Source organism: Octopus bimaculoides, chromosome 12 (genome assembly GCF_001194135.2).
Source record: "Octopus bimaculoides isolate UCB-OBI-ISO-001 chromosome 12, ASM119413v2, whole genome shotgun sequence".
Lineage (NCBI taxonomy): Eukaryota > Metazoa > Mollusca > Cephalopoda > Octopoda > Octopodidae > Octopus > Octopus bimaculoides.
The window spans coordinates 44068335-44082413 of NC_068992.1; the positions used below are offsets into that span (position 1 = coordinate 44068335).

At 33.4% G+C, this 14079-nt stretch overlaps 1 protein-coding gene and 1 long non-coding RNA gene across 2 annotated transcripts in view; one reads left to right on the plus strand and one right to left on the minus strand.

Annotated features, from left to right (window-relative positions):
• The window catches only part of LOC106870943 (uncharacterized), a 12303-nt gene extending 3818 nt beyond the window's left edge, over positions 1-8485 (plus strand). The window contains exon 2 of the mRNA XM_014917186.2: positions 8010-8485. Coding sequence (XP_014772672.1) covers positions 8010-8341 — 332 coding nt within the window. The 3' untranslated portion in view covers positions 8342-8485. The remainder of the gene's footprint in view (positions 1-8009) is intronic.
• The window catches only part of LOC128249198 (uncharacterized), a 96653-nt gene that overhangs the window by 64050 nt on the left and 18524 nt on the right, over positions 1-14079 (minus strand). The gene's annotated exons all lie outside the window — the stretch shown is intronic.

The window sequence follows — 14079 nt, forward strand, 5'->3', positions numbered from 1 at the left end:
AAGGCGTTCTAGAAAGGATTAGTGGAGGGGAGGTGCGACGTTGTTCTTGGGGAGACCCTAGTCGTCGATGAGGAATACTTGGCCCACCTCTCCAGGATCACTTTCGGGTCGGGACTAAGGACAATTTCTAGAGATCCCTGGCCTGACAGTGCTATCGGAAAGCATTGCTCGTTCGGAATAAGCTCTACTGGCACGGTTCGAGAAATAACTTCGACTATAAAATTTTTTCTTTCTTCTATATGACAAAATATACAAGTATACGAAGTTTCAAAGTGTTTCGGTAGAAAACACACTAAATAAAAACTAAATAAAAAATGGTGTCCGCCAAATCAGAAAGATCCAAAACATCCCATAGATATTCATTTCGGCTTCTGTGAATTGCATTTTAAAACTATGTTTATTGATGTAGCTGAGGAGGCATGGCTATCTGTAAGAATGGCGGAAAACCTATTTTAAATTGATTTATTATAAAAACATAAGCATCTACTGTTATTGATTTACTGTTAAGAGAAAACATATACGTGTATATGTATGTACATATGAGATGATAGAAATAAAGATATGATTGTCGCTGATAAAAACAGGAAGCCAATAAAACACCTTACATTGTTGGAGTGAGAGACGAGAGCAGAAGAAAAGAAAATGCAGAATCTATCGTAAAATATTTCGAATTCTCTTAGAGAGGTCTCTAAAGAATAAGTATTTTACTCATAAAATATACAGAAGTGTGTGATAGAGTTTCTGATAAAAAAAAGTTAGCTTCATGATTAACTGTAACAGCGACAAGAATTCTTAAGAAATACAAGTTGCTGATGGCAAACAAATATTTAACGAAAAAATTTTCATGAGAAAATTTGCTCTATAATTTTGTGACAGCTAAATGAGAAGAAAGTACTTCTTGGTGCTAAAAGCAATTTATCAGTAGTATATATAACTGTTTGATTGAAAGTTAAAAGGTTTCGCTGTCACATTTCAAACATTTCACATTCTATTTACATCTTTCGTCTGACTTAACGTTCTGAGTTCAAATTCCGCCGAGGTAGACTTTGCCTTTCATCCTTTCGGGGTCAATAAATTAAGTACCAGTTGCGCACTGGAGTCGATCTACTCGACTAGCCTCCTCCTCCAAAATTTCGGGCCTTGTGTCTAGAATAGAAAAGATTCTATATACATCTCTGTCCGGTCTTATAGCAATGTTGCTTCCACAGGACACGTACACTGGGTTAATAAATAAACCGGGAAGGATTTATAGAATGACTTCACACATAATAAATTTAGCTTGAGGCCATTTATGCATTCATACATGCATTTATACATATGTATACACGTATGCATACACACACACACACACACACACACACACACACACACACACACACACACACACACACACACACACACACACATACATACAGACAGACATATATCGCATCATAGTAAAATAGAATTTGTATTCTAGATCTCTAAATTACACACATACAGACATTCATTCATAGAATATACTTAGTTCAAACAAGCATAACTAAAACTTAATTGCAATACTTAAATTAATTTGCATACTAGCGGTGTTATTACACAATTAGCAAATACTTATGCACAATGCGGTGTATATTAGAAAAGTTAAAATAAATTTTAATTTGTAAATTAGAATTTTTAAACCTTACGCAGCGGGACATTAAACGGATGTTAAATCATCTTGTTATTCTCTCCGTACATAGCAGGTATTTGTTCTCTGATGAACTATTAAAGAAACTTGGAACATAGCAGAGTAATCTTCATTATATTATTATGTGTATTTTCTCTGTAATATTAATTAATTAATCACGCAGTAATCAAACCCATTCTGCGAAAATTAGTCTAACAGCTTCTGTTTTATCAAAATAGCTGTTTGTCATGAGATCTCTTCGTCACTATTGAAGGAGAAGGTACCTACTGTCTGTCGAGATATCAAAGAATTTATTTTAGGTTTTGTAATACACTAAATTATTAATAAATTCAATAATAGTTCTTTTATTCCTTCTTTCTGACTAGGGAGTGGGTCTGCTCGGGTTCTGATCATTGTATGTGTGCAGGTGTGCAAAATGGATTTTTGTTTCAACGTGTGATAGAGATTAAGTTGTCGTCAATGACCTGATTGCTGAAGACAAAACGATGGTTTAGTTGAGACTGGATTTGGTAACGAATGACAGATTAATGGAGTTTCAAAAATTAGTAGTAATGTTTTCTCGTCAGACCAATTTTTACATTCTTCTTTGAAGTTTTCTTCGTATCTTCGAAAATATACAGAGTAGGTAATCCCTTCTTCTGGATTATAACTGAATTCTTCAATTGAGTTTGCTACACTGTCTGGCGAGTACAAACCTGAAGTATTTTCAGACTCCTTCAACATTAAGTCCAGCAGCTTTTGATTTTGTTGTTACTGTCGTTGTAGTTGTTCTTGTTGTCCTGCACGGAGATCCGTGTTAAAACGATTTTTTCTTTGGTTTCGTACCAAAAACGAAAAATTATAAAAGTCCAACGCAAGCTTCGAACAACTCGTCGCCACTCCTATATCCTGGTGTTGGATAAATAATTTAACAAAGCAAGGGAAAGGAATATTTACACAACGCAATACGATTACTATTACACGAGACTCAACGCTCTCAATCAACGGCTCACAATGAACTGCTTACTCTCAACTACTCACAGTTCTATATTTTATAGCAATGTGTCAGTCCACTTTTAGTCCCTTGGGATGGTAGTCGGAATTCTTCCACAACACCTTTTTTTATGTATATACATAGTATAAATGCAAATTAAAAGAAGATATTTGTAAATAGCTTTTGAAATCTCGCTAAAATAACATAGTGAATCTTTAATGGTCTATTTCTGCTGAAATTTTTTTGTAGGCCGGCAAAAAATCTGTTCCAATGAAATATGTCAGTAAATCAAACATAAGCACATGTATCTATTACTCAACATATGCACTACTTGCAAGCTTACATGTTAATCTAAATGTACAAAATTAACATCTATGCAAATTATATGTTTTTGTTTGCTTCCATTAACAAAAGTGAGTGCATATTCCATCGTGATAAATATGAATAAATCTCTATCATATATGGAAACTTTGAAGCCTGAACTTCACTGAAAAGTCAGATTTATGTCTTAAACAGTCCATACCTTCCAGTGATAAACGTTTATGTTACAAAAGAGTTTCTCAAATTCGTTGATAAATGTACATATCCATGCTAGTACATGAATATTTTCACTTAGACGCTATCCAAAGTTAGCCTACTGGATAGGAGCTAGAAGTAATTTATCGAAAATGTTCATTCCATAACAGACACGAATCTATCTGTTTTATAAGTGAAACGGAAATAAATAATTTTTCAACGTACTCATGAGAAGATTGAGATAATGAATCTAGGGAAATTTATGATTAGATTGGCCACAAACGTTATTTCTATATTTTATCACTTTGCTTTAGAAACATTATGGAAAAACATAAATTAATGTATATGTGTTGTGTAATAAACGTATTGCTTAGTTCTTATTGACAGATTTCTTGCACTGTGATGGCTCGAACTTTTAAATAAAAGTTAAGATATATTTATTAATAGAAAAATAATTTACCTTAGCAGCTATAAAATGATATATTGCCTACCAAAATACACGCATAAAGACTTATCAACATAATAATCCATAATGGATAAAAAAATCTTTTGTGACATGCATGACCTCTTAAAGGGGATCTGTCCAGAAACAGAAAATGAATTTCTCTATTGTACGTTTTAAAATATAATCCCTTTGCGAGTTATTCTGTCATTCGTCCGCCCTAGCTTTATATGGTAAACCATGACTTTCGTCTACATAAATACGCAGTCGAACATATTCCAAAGCGTCTGCAGAGTTTATAATGCGTGAGAGTCGAATCTAATGAACTGTTTTTAACAATTGCCTTTGAACCTATTCAAAACCAATTCAACTTAATATCTTAAACTATCACATTTTAAGCTGTTATGGTATCTCATTAGAGAAAAGAATAAATGGCTCGAAGTCTGATGAATTAGAATATAGTCCTTACGATTAATTACACATAAAGATATGGCTACAGAAAATTGTGCCTTCCTGAAAAGAAATGCAAGTGAACATTTCTACAATCAACTAATAAAACCAAATGTTAAACATTTATCACCCAAAAATTACCATTATCGCACCCAGTAACTTAGTTTAGCTATTTTTCTACAAAAGCCCAGAAATATTTAAAAAAAAGTTATTTCTGTTCATATTTATTCACGACCTGTTTGTTATGCTTTTCTTTGCTGATTTTCAAGCGTGACCAACTGACAGTATTGATATTATGCAACCCACTCATTCTTGGTCTACCTCTAGATTTCCTGCCAGCTGGTTTCAAATCCGTATTTCTTTCGATTTTCTAATCACATGTTCATAGTCCCGTAATTGTAACCTTTTCGAGTTGCTGGACCACTCTGCATACAGTCCAGATCTCGTCCCTTCCGACTATCACCTTTTTGGACTACTCAAACATCGTTTATGAAGTCGTTGATTTGTTAGGGATGAAGAAGCGCCGGAAATGATGCATTAGTGACTGAGGGAGCAGTCAAAAACATTTTCCACCCATGGAATAAGCAAGCTTGTGGACCACTGGAAGAAGTGCATCAAAAACATATGTCGAAAAATGATATAATTGTTTAACGTCTGCATTTGTTGTACCAAATTACAGAATCAAGAGACCGTATAATGTTTGACTTATCCTCGTAGTTTCCGCTTCTTTCTGATTCACTTTATCTCCCTAATTCATATCACCGCCTTTTTAATCAAACCGCCAGCATACTTGTATACACACGGACCTGATTCACTACACTAAACTTCAATTAAATGGACTTATTCATATTATCTTTAATGAAATTTACATTTGACAATTTTATTTCAGACTTTTAACTTCCGGTCAGAATCTGTTATGAAACATTTTATTCTATTTAAAACATTAGCAAATCAATTTTACTTTTAATCGTAAAAATCTTCCGAATGAATACTGCACTCTTTATTTTGCTAATTCACTAGCTAGAGAACATAATAATATCTTCAGACGACTGAAGTTTAATATTCGACTATCAGTTGAAACGTGCCGCATGTAACAGCAAAATTAAATATTTCAGTACTATAGCATAAAAGGAATAGAGGTTTATTACTTTGTTAAGAACAATAGTAGGATTAATGAAATGAGTTAACTTCAGATTAGATTGAAATAACATTGTTTAATGTTTGATGGAGCTTTCTACTTCTACATTCTACTACCGACGTTATAAAATACTGAGGAAAATCTTGACAACGTAGATGGACCTACAATATTCTAAAAGAATATATAAAACATGATGTGGCAACAATAAAGAAATAATAATGATGATAATGAAAAAGCAACCATACTCTGGGATATACCAATACATACAGATAGAGAAATTAATGTTGTCAGAGATCACCAAGAAAAAAATGCTTTCTAAACGATGTATCAATACCAACAGATGACGATATTTCTCGAAAAGAAACAGAGAAACTTTCAAAGTACAAGGATATGGAAATAGAGGTAACTCGAATAAGGAAAACAGAAACAATTCCTATTATAGTGGGCGTATTAAGTATGATAAAAATATTCAGACAAATACATATCAAAAACTCCAGGACTAACAAGTATATATAACATACAAAAAATAGCACCCCTAGGCACCGCGCACGTCCTGCCTAAAACACTTTCAATACAGTAAAAATAAGAGCATCACCCCAGTATCACGTTGATGGCATGCACTGCTCTCTCACTCAATAATAATATTAATGATAATAACTACAACAGCAATGAGCAAGAATATGAAAAAGGAAAGTAAAACTGTAATATCTTTTATCATCAAACAATAGGAGAGATTTGATTGTAGTGATCGAAAACTTACTTCGGTAGTAAAACCATTATTGATGGTAAATAATGGCCTAGGAGATATAATATTTTTCTCGGTAGTGAAAGAGAAGACTATAAAGAATAAATACTATTTTATGAAAGAAGGCTTAGATAACATGAGAAAAAAAAAAACATTCTTATAAATTGCTTGAAGCTTATTTGTACTTAATTGTGTTTCTATTTTGTCTTATTTCATGTAGGTTTTTACAGATTTATATAAATGTCTATAAAAAGATCTGGACAGAAATAGAAGCCAAGAAGCGTTTACGTATATAATTTTTTTTGAGAAAATATTTCAAACAATTGCATGAAATTTACTGTAAACTTTGTAGTGTTGATGATTATCTGTTTCTTTCTTGCGTAGGAACAACTTTCGAAATAGGCAGTGTCTTTTTTTCCCCTTTTTTTGTCTAGAGTAAGCACCAATTACCTCGATACACTCTCTGAGACAAGTGGAATCTATGCTGACTCCCCGAATAGAGAGCTCGAGAACATCTTTCAATAGTGTCATTCCAATTTTGCCGCCTTCAGTATCAAAACGACAATCCCTTCACATATCAAGTATCTACGCCACCTCAACACGAACGGTACACAATGAGAACCATCACAATCACTTCAAATGCTAAGTCTAATTAACACAGGAGTTTTTCTGATGAACGCACATCATCAACATAGACTATATCGCAAACGCTAGCATTACCCACCAGCGCCAGAGAATATTTCTGCTTCCAGTAACTACTGATCGTCTACAAATTTCAGAGGAGACGTTAATGTTACATTTGAAGCTGTGCTTGGTGGAAAATTGTTGCCACACGTGGGACGGTGTTACAGATACACATGCAGACGTCCTAAACTGCATCCTTGTGGCTCAAACCCACAAACATGCTTCTCTTCTCTGTATTTTCTGATGATACTATAGTAGCCTCTACTCTTCAGTGCTGGTTGGTCTCACACAACCTTCACTCAGGGACTCCAAACTCACAAGTCTCTTCTCATTACACAATAGTCTGGAATTTCCTCTTTGTACATATTTCCATCAGGTCATTGTTTTGCAACTGTTTTAAGAGACACGTAGAGTGCTCCAATGTCACTGGTTTCGGAGGGTCAGCAAAATCCATGGGCTTACGCATTTTTACAGATTGAACTATAAAAAGATAATATAAATTACAGCTCTCGTTTCATTTTATTTTTAAGTGTATTACAATTTGGCATTTCTTCCAAACTTCTTAGGATTGTATTTGAAACTATCTACCATTCGTATCTAAATGTCAACAACCAAATCAATAATAATAGCAACAGTTTTCAGTCAGGAGATACGTTGCTTATTGATTATTTCACGAGACAACTGAAGCCAAAGAGAAAACTGGGAGAGAATTGTAAATTTATTTCTGGTATTTGATTTGTGAGTATATTTGAATAGAGAAAAATGGATTTGGTTAGGAAATTTTTTTAAATGCTCAAAAGTCTGAGTAAATATTTAATTACTCCAATCAAGTTAATCTAATTAAATTTAACATTGCTATGAATAGGGCCATATGAATAAAGCAGGCTGACTTATACTTATAGTTAATTGCAAATGAGAAAACTGAGCAAGAGCCAGAAAATTTTGAAAGGAAAATTTCTTTGCATTAATTAATCGATAATAAAGAATTTATTTAAGAATTTGTGATAACTTATCTCATTTGGGGATGTTGTGCTTTATGATATGAGATGCACATTACCATTGATTGCTTCGTAACCATGTACACTGTGAACTAAATATCCTGTACAATATACGCAATGTAGCTATGTGTACCTTGTGTATAATCGACACGTCACTTGATTGATGTAAATATTATTTTTTTTTATTTTTCATTTCCATGTTTTGTATAAAATCACTTCCAAAAAGGTCCCCAGTTCTTAATGAGAAAAACAAATTATTCCTTATTTTTTCAACTAAATTTTACATGTCAATCTATGTTATCTAACTATATTTTCATAATCATTCACTGCTTTATGTGTTTTTGACATTATTAATTATTTCAAAATAAGTTCTGACCAATTATTTTCTTTGTTTCAGATCGAGAACTGATTGCTCCTGAGAAATTTTCCCTAAAAGCGGAAGAAATCGTCTTTGTAAGCCTCGTGGTTATTGTGTGGATTGTGTCGGTAGTAGTTTTCCTTAAAAAATGGGACAATATTCGGATTCTAGAACCGATGGAACCACGCTACCGACATGCGCCAAAAAACTTAGAGAGTATTCGCATTGTCAAACGGCCGCAAGATAGCGTTATTTACAAGAATTACGGAAGAAAAATGTCTATTACCATGCTAGAAAGAGAGAAGAAGCGTCTAGAGAGGATGAATACTCTTCCAACAATAGAGATGGAGGAAATTTCTACAGAAATATGACCATTATTTACCGCATGGGAGGATTGCCCATGCGGTGAAGACATTTCACAAATAACTTTATTAAATGACTGAAATGTTTTTAATTGAGAAAATATATAAGGCGAAATATTTTGCGACATTTTCACTGCAAAATAATGAAAACGATGTAAATAGTTGTCTTAATTCAACAAAGAGATAGTTCTCAATTGATTCAGAAAATTTGTATCCATTTATACAATGAGTCAGTTATTACTTTAAGACATTTTAACAGTTACAAAGAAAATTAGGTAGTTTTAGCAGTTATTTGAAACGCAGTTTTTGTATTTTTATTAAGAAATTATTATCTCCTGTTTTCAAAAACGTTCAATTCACATATGTCAATTATCATTGACGTAAATGAATTTTACAACAGTCATTTGACATTTATGTCTTCTGATTAGAATGAGGTTCAAATATAACATATATAAATATACAAATTGCTTATTTATGAGGCAAAAATACGTGTAAATATATTTATACAAACAAGTATGTATAAATATACATATGCATACAGCTGGGTATTTGTATATATGTGGGTGTTTGTAGGTGTATGCAATCAACTAAGTATTTGTGAATATATATATATATATATATATACAGGAAACGGTCTTATCAACAATATATATATACATACAATAATCTAAATATACAAATATATAGAACTATATATGTATGTATACATAACATTCGATAAGCCTCGTTTGGTTTCATGGAGGATCATCTGTACATGCTTTAGGTTTAGCTAGCAGTTAAACGAATTCCATGGAAGAAATGACATCTAAAGATGAAATGACCTAGACGTACTTTTTAATTATTTTATATAACTAATCATTTTGAAAACATTTATTTGAACAATGGCTTTGTACATTCACATTGAACAGATTGTACGTTCAAGTTGATGGTCTTACTCCATCTAGTAGTTGTGTAACATTAGGTCATCTTTCATCCAGCTCCCTAAGGTACATATGTAGTGGACAGAACAACCAGGTGTCATTTTACACCAAGTTTTCTGTAAATGTGTACATTTTTTTAATAGAAAATGTTCAATGTCTGGAAATATAACGTTAAAAACTTATGGAACAATGGAATGATGTGACATTCGCGTCTTTCCATAGGGACTTAACATCGTAAATGAATACAACGTTTTCAAATGAGATTCCAAATCGTTTCGTGTATTTGGCACTGAAACAGCCCCTATCTTACTCTGTAGGACACTCTTAACGAAAGAATATCGTAAGGACTACTTGAACAAATATAGAACAAATACAGATTTCTGTATAAGATGCAACTGTTTATAAAACAGTTATATATATATATATGTATGTGTGTGTGCGTGTGTGTGTGTGTATGTGTGTGCGTGTGTGCGCGCGCCTGTTTGTGTGCGTGTGCCTGTACGTCTGTGTGTATGTTCATGTATATATATATATATATATATATATATATATATATATATATATATATATATATATATATATACAGACACACACACACGCACACACATATATATATACATATATAAATCATATATCTCATAGTGATAATTTTATATAGCTGCCTTTTTCCTAAACATACCTATCACAGACATAATCGAAACAAACCATTATACAAATATGCCACATTTATAAATCCAGTAGTAAAAGTGCCGCCCTCTTGATAGAAAGGGAAAGTTCAAGGAAATGAAACAAAATAAGCTGTCCACGAGTAAAGCTGATGTTCAGTCCCACCAAAGCACATCCATAAAAAGATAAACATATTTTTTATAGGTAAAAAAAATATATTTTTCGATCCACTGTTGTTGACTTTTTTCGCACAATTTGGATTGAATAAAATTATTTAATGGATTCTTAAAAATGGTATTAGTAAAATTGATTTGCTAGTCAAAATTCAATTTGCAATCTATATTTGAATATTAAATTTCTTGAATTCAGGTAGATAAGTGTTAAGTGTTAAAACGACAGTTAATAATTTTTGGTATCAGTCAGTTAAGAATGTCAATATATTAATCCACTTTAATCTGTCGCTCGGTTTAACACCACTACCTGGCCCATGGGTGCCTTTATCAGAGTTCACTATTGCAAGCATTCTGCCCCAGATCTCCTGTTTAAGGATATTTCCTTTTCTCCTATCGGAGAATGGATCATGAAATAATTAATATGATATTTTTGATTAAAAATTTATTCCGTTATTGCTAAATGAAAAATAAAACGTGTTTTTCTCAGAACATCTAATTAAAGTTACGAATATTAGAATAACTAAATTTGTGTAACTATCTATTTAGTAATAATACCTTTAATTCTACAAAGCATTTAATTCAAATTAAATACTTCACAAGAAATAAAATAATTGCTTAAAACACCATATGATATGTATTTAAAAATGTAAATTGTTCGAAGTATTATCAATTAATCATTTTAAAACTATGAAACATCCTTCAAATCGAAGTACACGTTATCATATCAACTGACAGGTTAACCGACTACTCCGACAACGGTTGCGTAAGTATGATAACTTTTACACGTACCTCTCGAAGTATGTTATTTGGTCAAAAACAAAACTTGCTGACAGAAGCGATATTTTGAAATATAAACGTTGTGGTGTTGGCTGCTGTAAATGGTGGATATAGTTGCATAAATAGAACCAAAGTCGGTTATATTTAACTTTAATTTCGGTAAAACCTCTCAGACAATCGATTTTACATCACTCAGTAAAGTAAAGTGCCAAAACCTCTACAGTATATCTCGGAAGTAGCGAATCTTAAACAGCACGCTAGAAATACATGGGAGTATAGTGTTGAAAATAAAATAGTAAAACCTCATGGTAGGAAGTTCAGAAGAAAGGAAAAGTTTAAAAGTTCTTGGAGTTTCAGTCGTGAAACTCAGACAGGAATTTCAAAATAGAAATAATTTTCCAAAGATTAAGCGAATATTTGTCATGGTAGCAGCATAAGTATCATGTGCTGTATAATAAATGTGTGGTCGTTAACGTCTACAGAGGGTATAGATATAACAGTCCTAGCACGTCTTCTCTGTCATAAAGAAAAGGCTTGTTTTGTGTTATTATAAAATAATTTAAATTAGTATTTCTTAAGAGAAAACTAAGGAAACTTTTGCGAATGAAATTTAGCACCTAAATGAATCGTATAGAATATAAATGACAGTTTGCGGTAGATATATCGGTGTGGACAAGATTATGTTTTAACTATGAAATGACCGAAGATAGGCCCAACTGATAAACAGATCTTTACTTTACTTGAAGGGTGTGGAAAAAAGAATAATGTCCATGGCTTTTGCAGGCCTCCTAGGTTGGTAAAATTTATGTCATTTGTAAGTCAACACATGGGAAAGCATATAAACACGTAGGAAATCTGTGAGTGCAGAAGGACTGTGCGAAGTGTTTACTACTTGATCTAGAGCTAGACACAAGACGGGAAATAAGTAAAGGGGAAACAAATAGGATGCGAATACTTGAATGAAGCTGGCAAGAACCCAACCAGTTCTGATTAGGGGCATAATTATCGTAGCGGTAGAATAGGTAGAATGAGGAGGCAGTATGGCTGTGGGCCAGAGGCTGGAATGCATCTGTATATTATTTGAAGCCAGTCAGTTGGGTGCACGTGGCCTGGGATGTCTGTATGAGTAGCAACTGCACCATCCTACATATCCGTGAGAAACTCTAAAGTTGTTTTCACCTAGGCTTTATAGTATGGCAATAATTGCTGTGAGCTGAAAAATCTTCTGGTTCTAAATGGAAGAACCCGTCTATGGAGTGTTTTGCTGTGTTAAGGATGTCCTTTTGCCAGGAGAGTTTTTCAGTAATAGTGAGACCGAACAAATGTGAGAACTGTAGTTGAGTGCTGTTCATGAATAGGTGGGTGTATTGCGCTGACGTTTTCTTAATATGAGTAACGTATGAACCTTCAAGTATGAGATTGGTATATCATCATTTGAGGTGCTTTTGAGGTCTCTTCGTAGAATCGTAGAGTCACTATATGTTTTGAATGTAATATCTAGGTTGCAAATAAGTAATGTATGGATGGACAATGTTAGGGGGGAATGAAGAGTAGTGTCATCTGGGAAGAATGGTCTTGTTCGATGTGACGGCAAGTCATTGATATTTAGCAAGAAAAGAATGGGAAGGGGACAAACTGGAACCCCAGTGCATGCCATATTTAAAAGAATGCACAACAGTGCTCTGTCAATATGTGGCAATAATGTAATTTGACAGGAAGCTACCGATATATAAGAGATGGCAAATAAGTGGATGTGGTGGACCTGGATAAGGGAAAGAGCTAGAAAGAGATTTGCCAAGTAAGTGCTTGTGGTCTTGGCTGAAAAACGCTATTATGTAGTGGAGGAGAGAAGGTAATATAAAGTTGCCAGGAACTCTTTTGGTAAAAGACAAACATAATCGACTACAGTTTAGAAGGCGAAGTAACTTGAGAAGTGTAGGAAACACAGTTACCATTCTTGGTCCGGATAATGGCCTTGCATATGTGACGTTTTTCTGGGTTTTTAAGGGTGACTCCACATTGTAAGCCCTGCTTTTCTTCTGAATAGTTATAACACAAGTTTTAGAGAACCTCTTGGGAGAATAGGAGTATTTGATTTTTGCTGTATGCAGCAAATAAACGGACAAGTATCACTCAAGAGTCTAGCTGCTTGATTGGTCAAGAGTGAAGCACATATGCTGCCACGAGTAATCTGGTGGAGTTTGATTCAGATCATAAAATCATTCGGCTAGCTTGAAATAACATGGAGTGTAGGACGTAGAAGGTTCTATGTGGTATATGAATGAAGTTGCTGTGAGAGAGTCTTTATGTAACATTATAGTGTGGAGGGAGTTATAGTTTTACATAACTTAGGTTAGGATGTGAGAAAGAGATCTGAGGGGAATGACAGGGGGTGCGGAGCCTATGAGCTTATCAAATGTAGGCTGAGCAGATAGTTTAAGAGGTAGGGGTCTCAAAATGGAAAAGAATGTGATCTGCGTGTGAGAAGGATATAATAAGTGAAATTTAGATTGAATAAAATTAACAAATATTGGAAAAGGGGATGGAAAATTGTCTAGACAGTTTACTTGTAGGTCTTTTGGTAGAAGAAGAATAGAGTTCAGTGCATTAAAATCTCATGGTAACCATCAACGGGAGGTTTGGAGCGAATGGCTTGCAAAAGAGCAAACTCAGTTTAATGACAGCTACAAAAATAAAATAATGAATGCGAATGAAATATTTACTTCAAATAAAAATATCAATCAAGATTGAAATTTCAATATATTACGTTTTTCTAGATAATGATTTACATATTTCCCTTCAATTACAAATTTTATACCAAAAAATAGTAAATTTCAAAGTATTGTAAAGATTATATAATGAAATATTCAGGCAAACGATAAAAGCATTTATGGTTCAACTTTTATCACATTAAATTTTGATACATATATTTTTACTTTAAAATAAAGATTGGGCATAACTGTGTTTCAAGTAAGGTTATCTACGATTCTGTATATACTATGTGTGCTGTTGCTATGGATATGAAATTATCTTGCCTCAAAGTGTCTATACGCGCGTGTTTGTATGTTTACACACACACATACACACACACATATACGCACACACCACACACGCACGTGCGCGCACACATACACACGCATTCATACAAAAATGCCCGCATACACCCATATATATATATATATATATATATATATATATATATATATATATA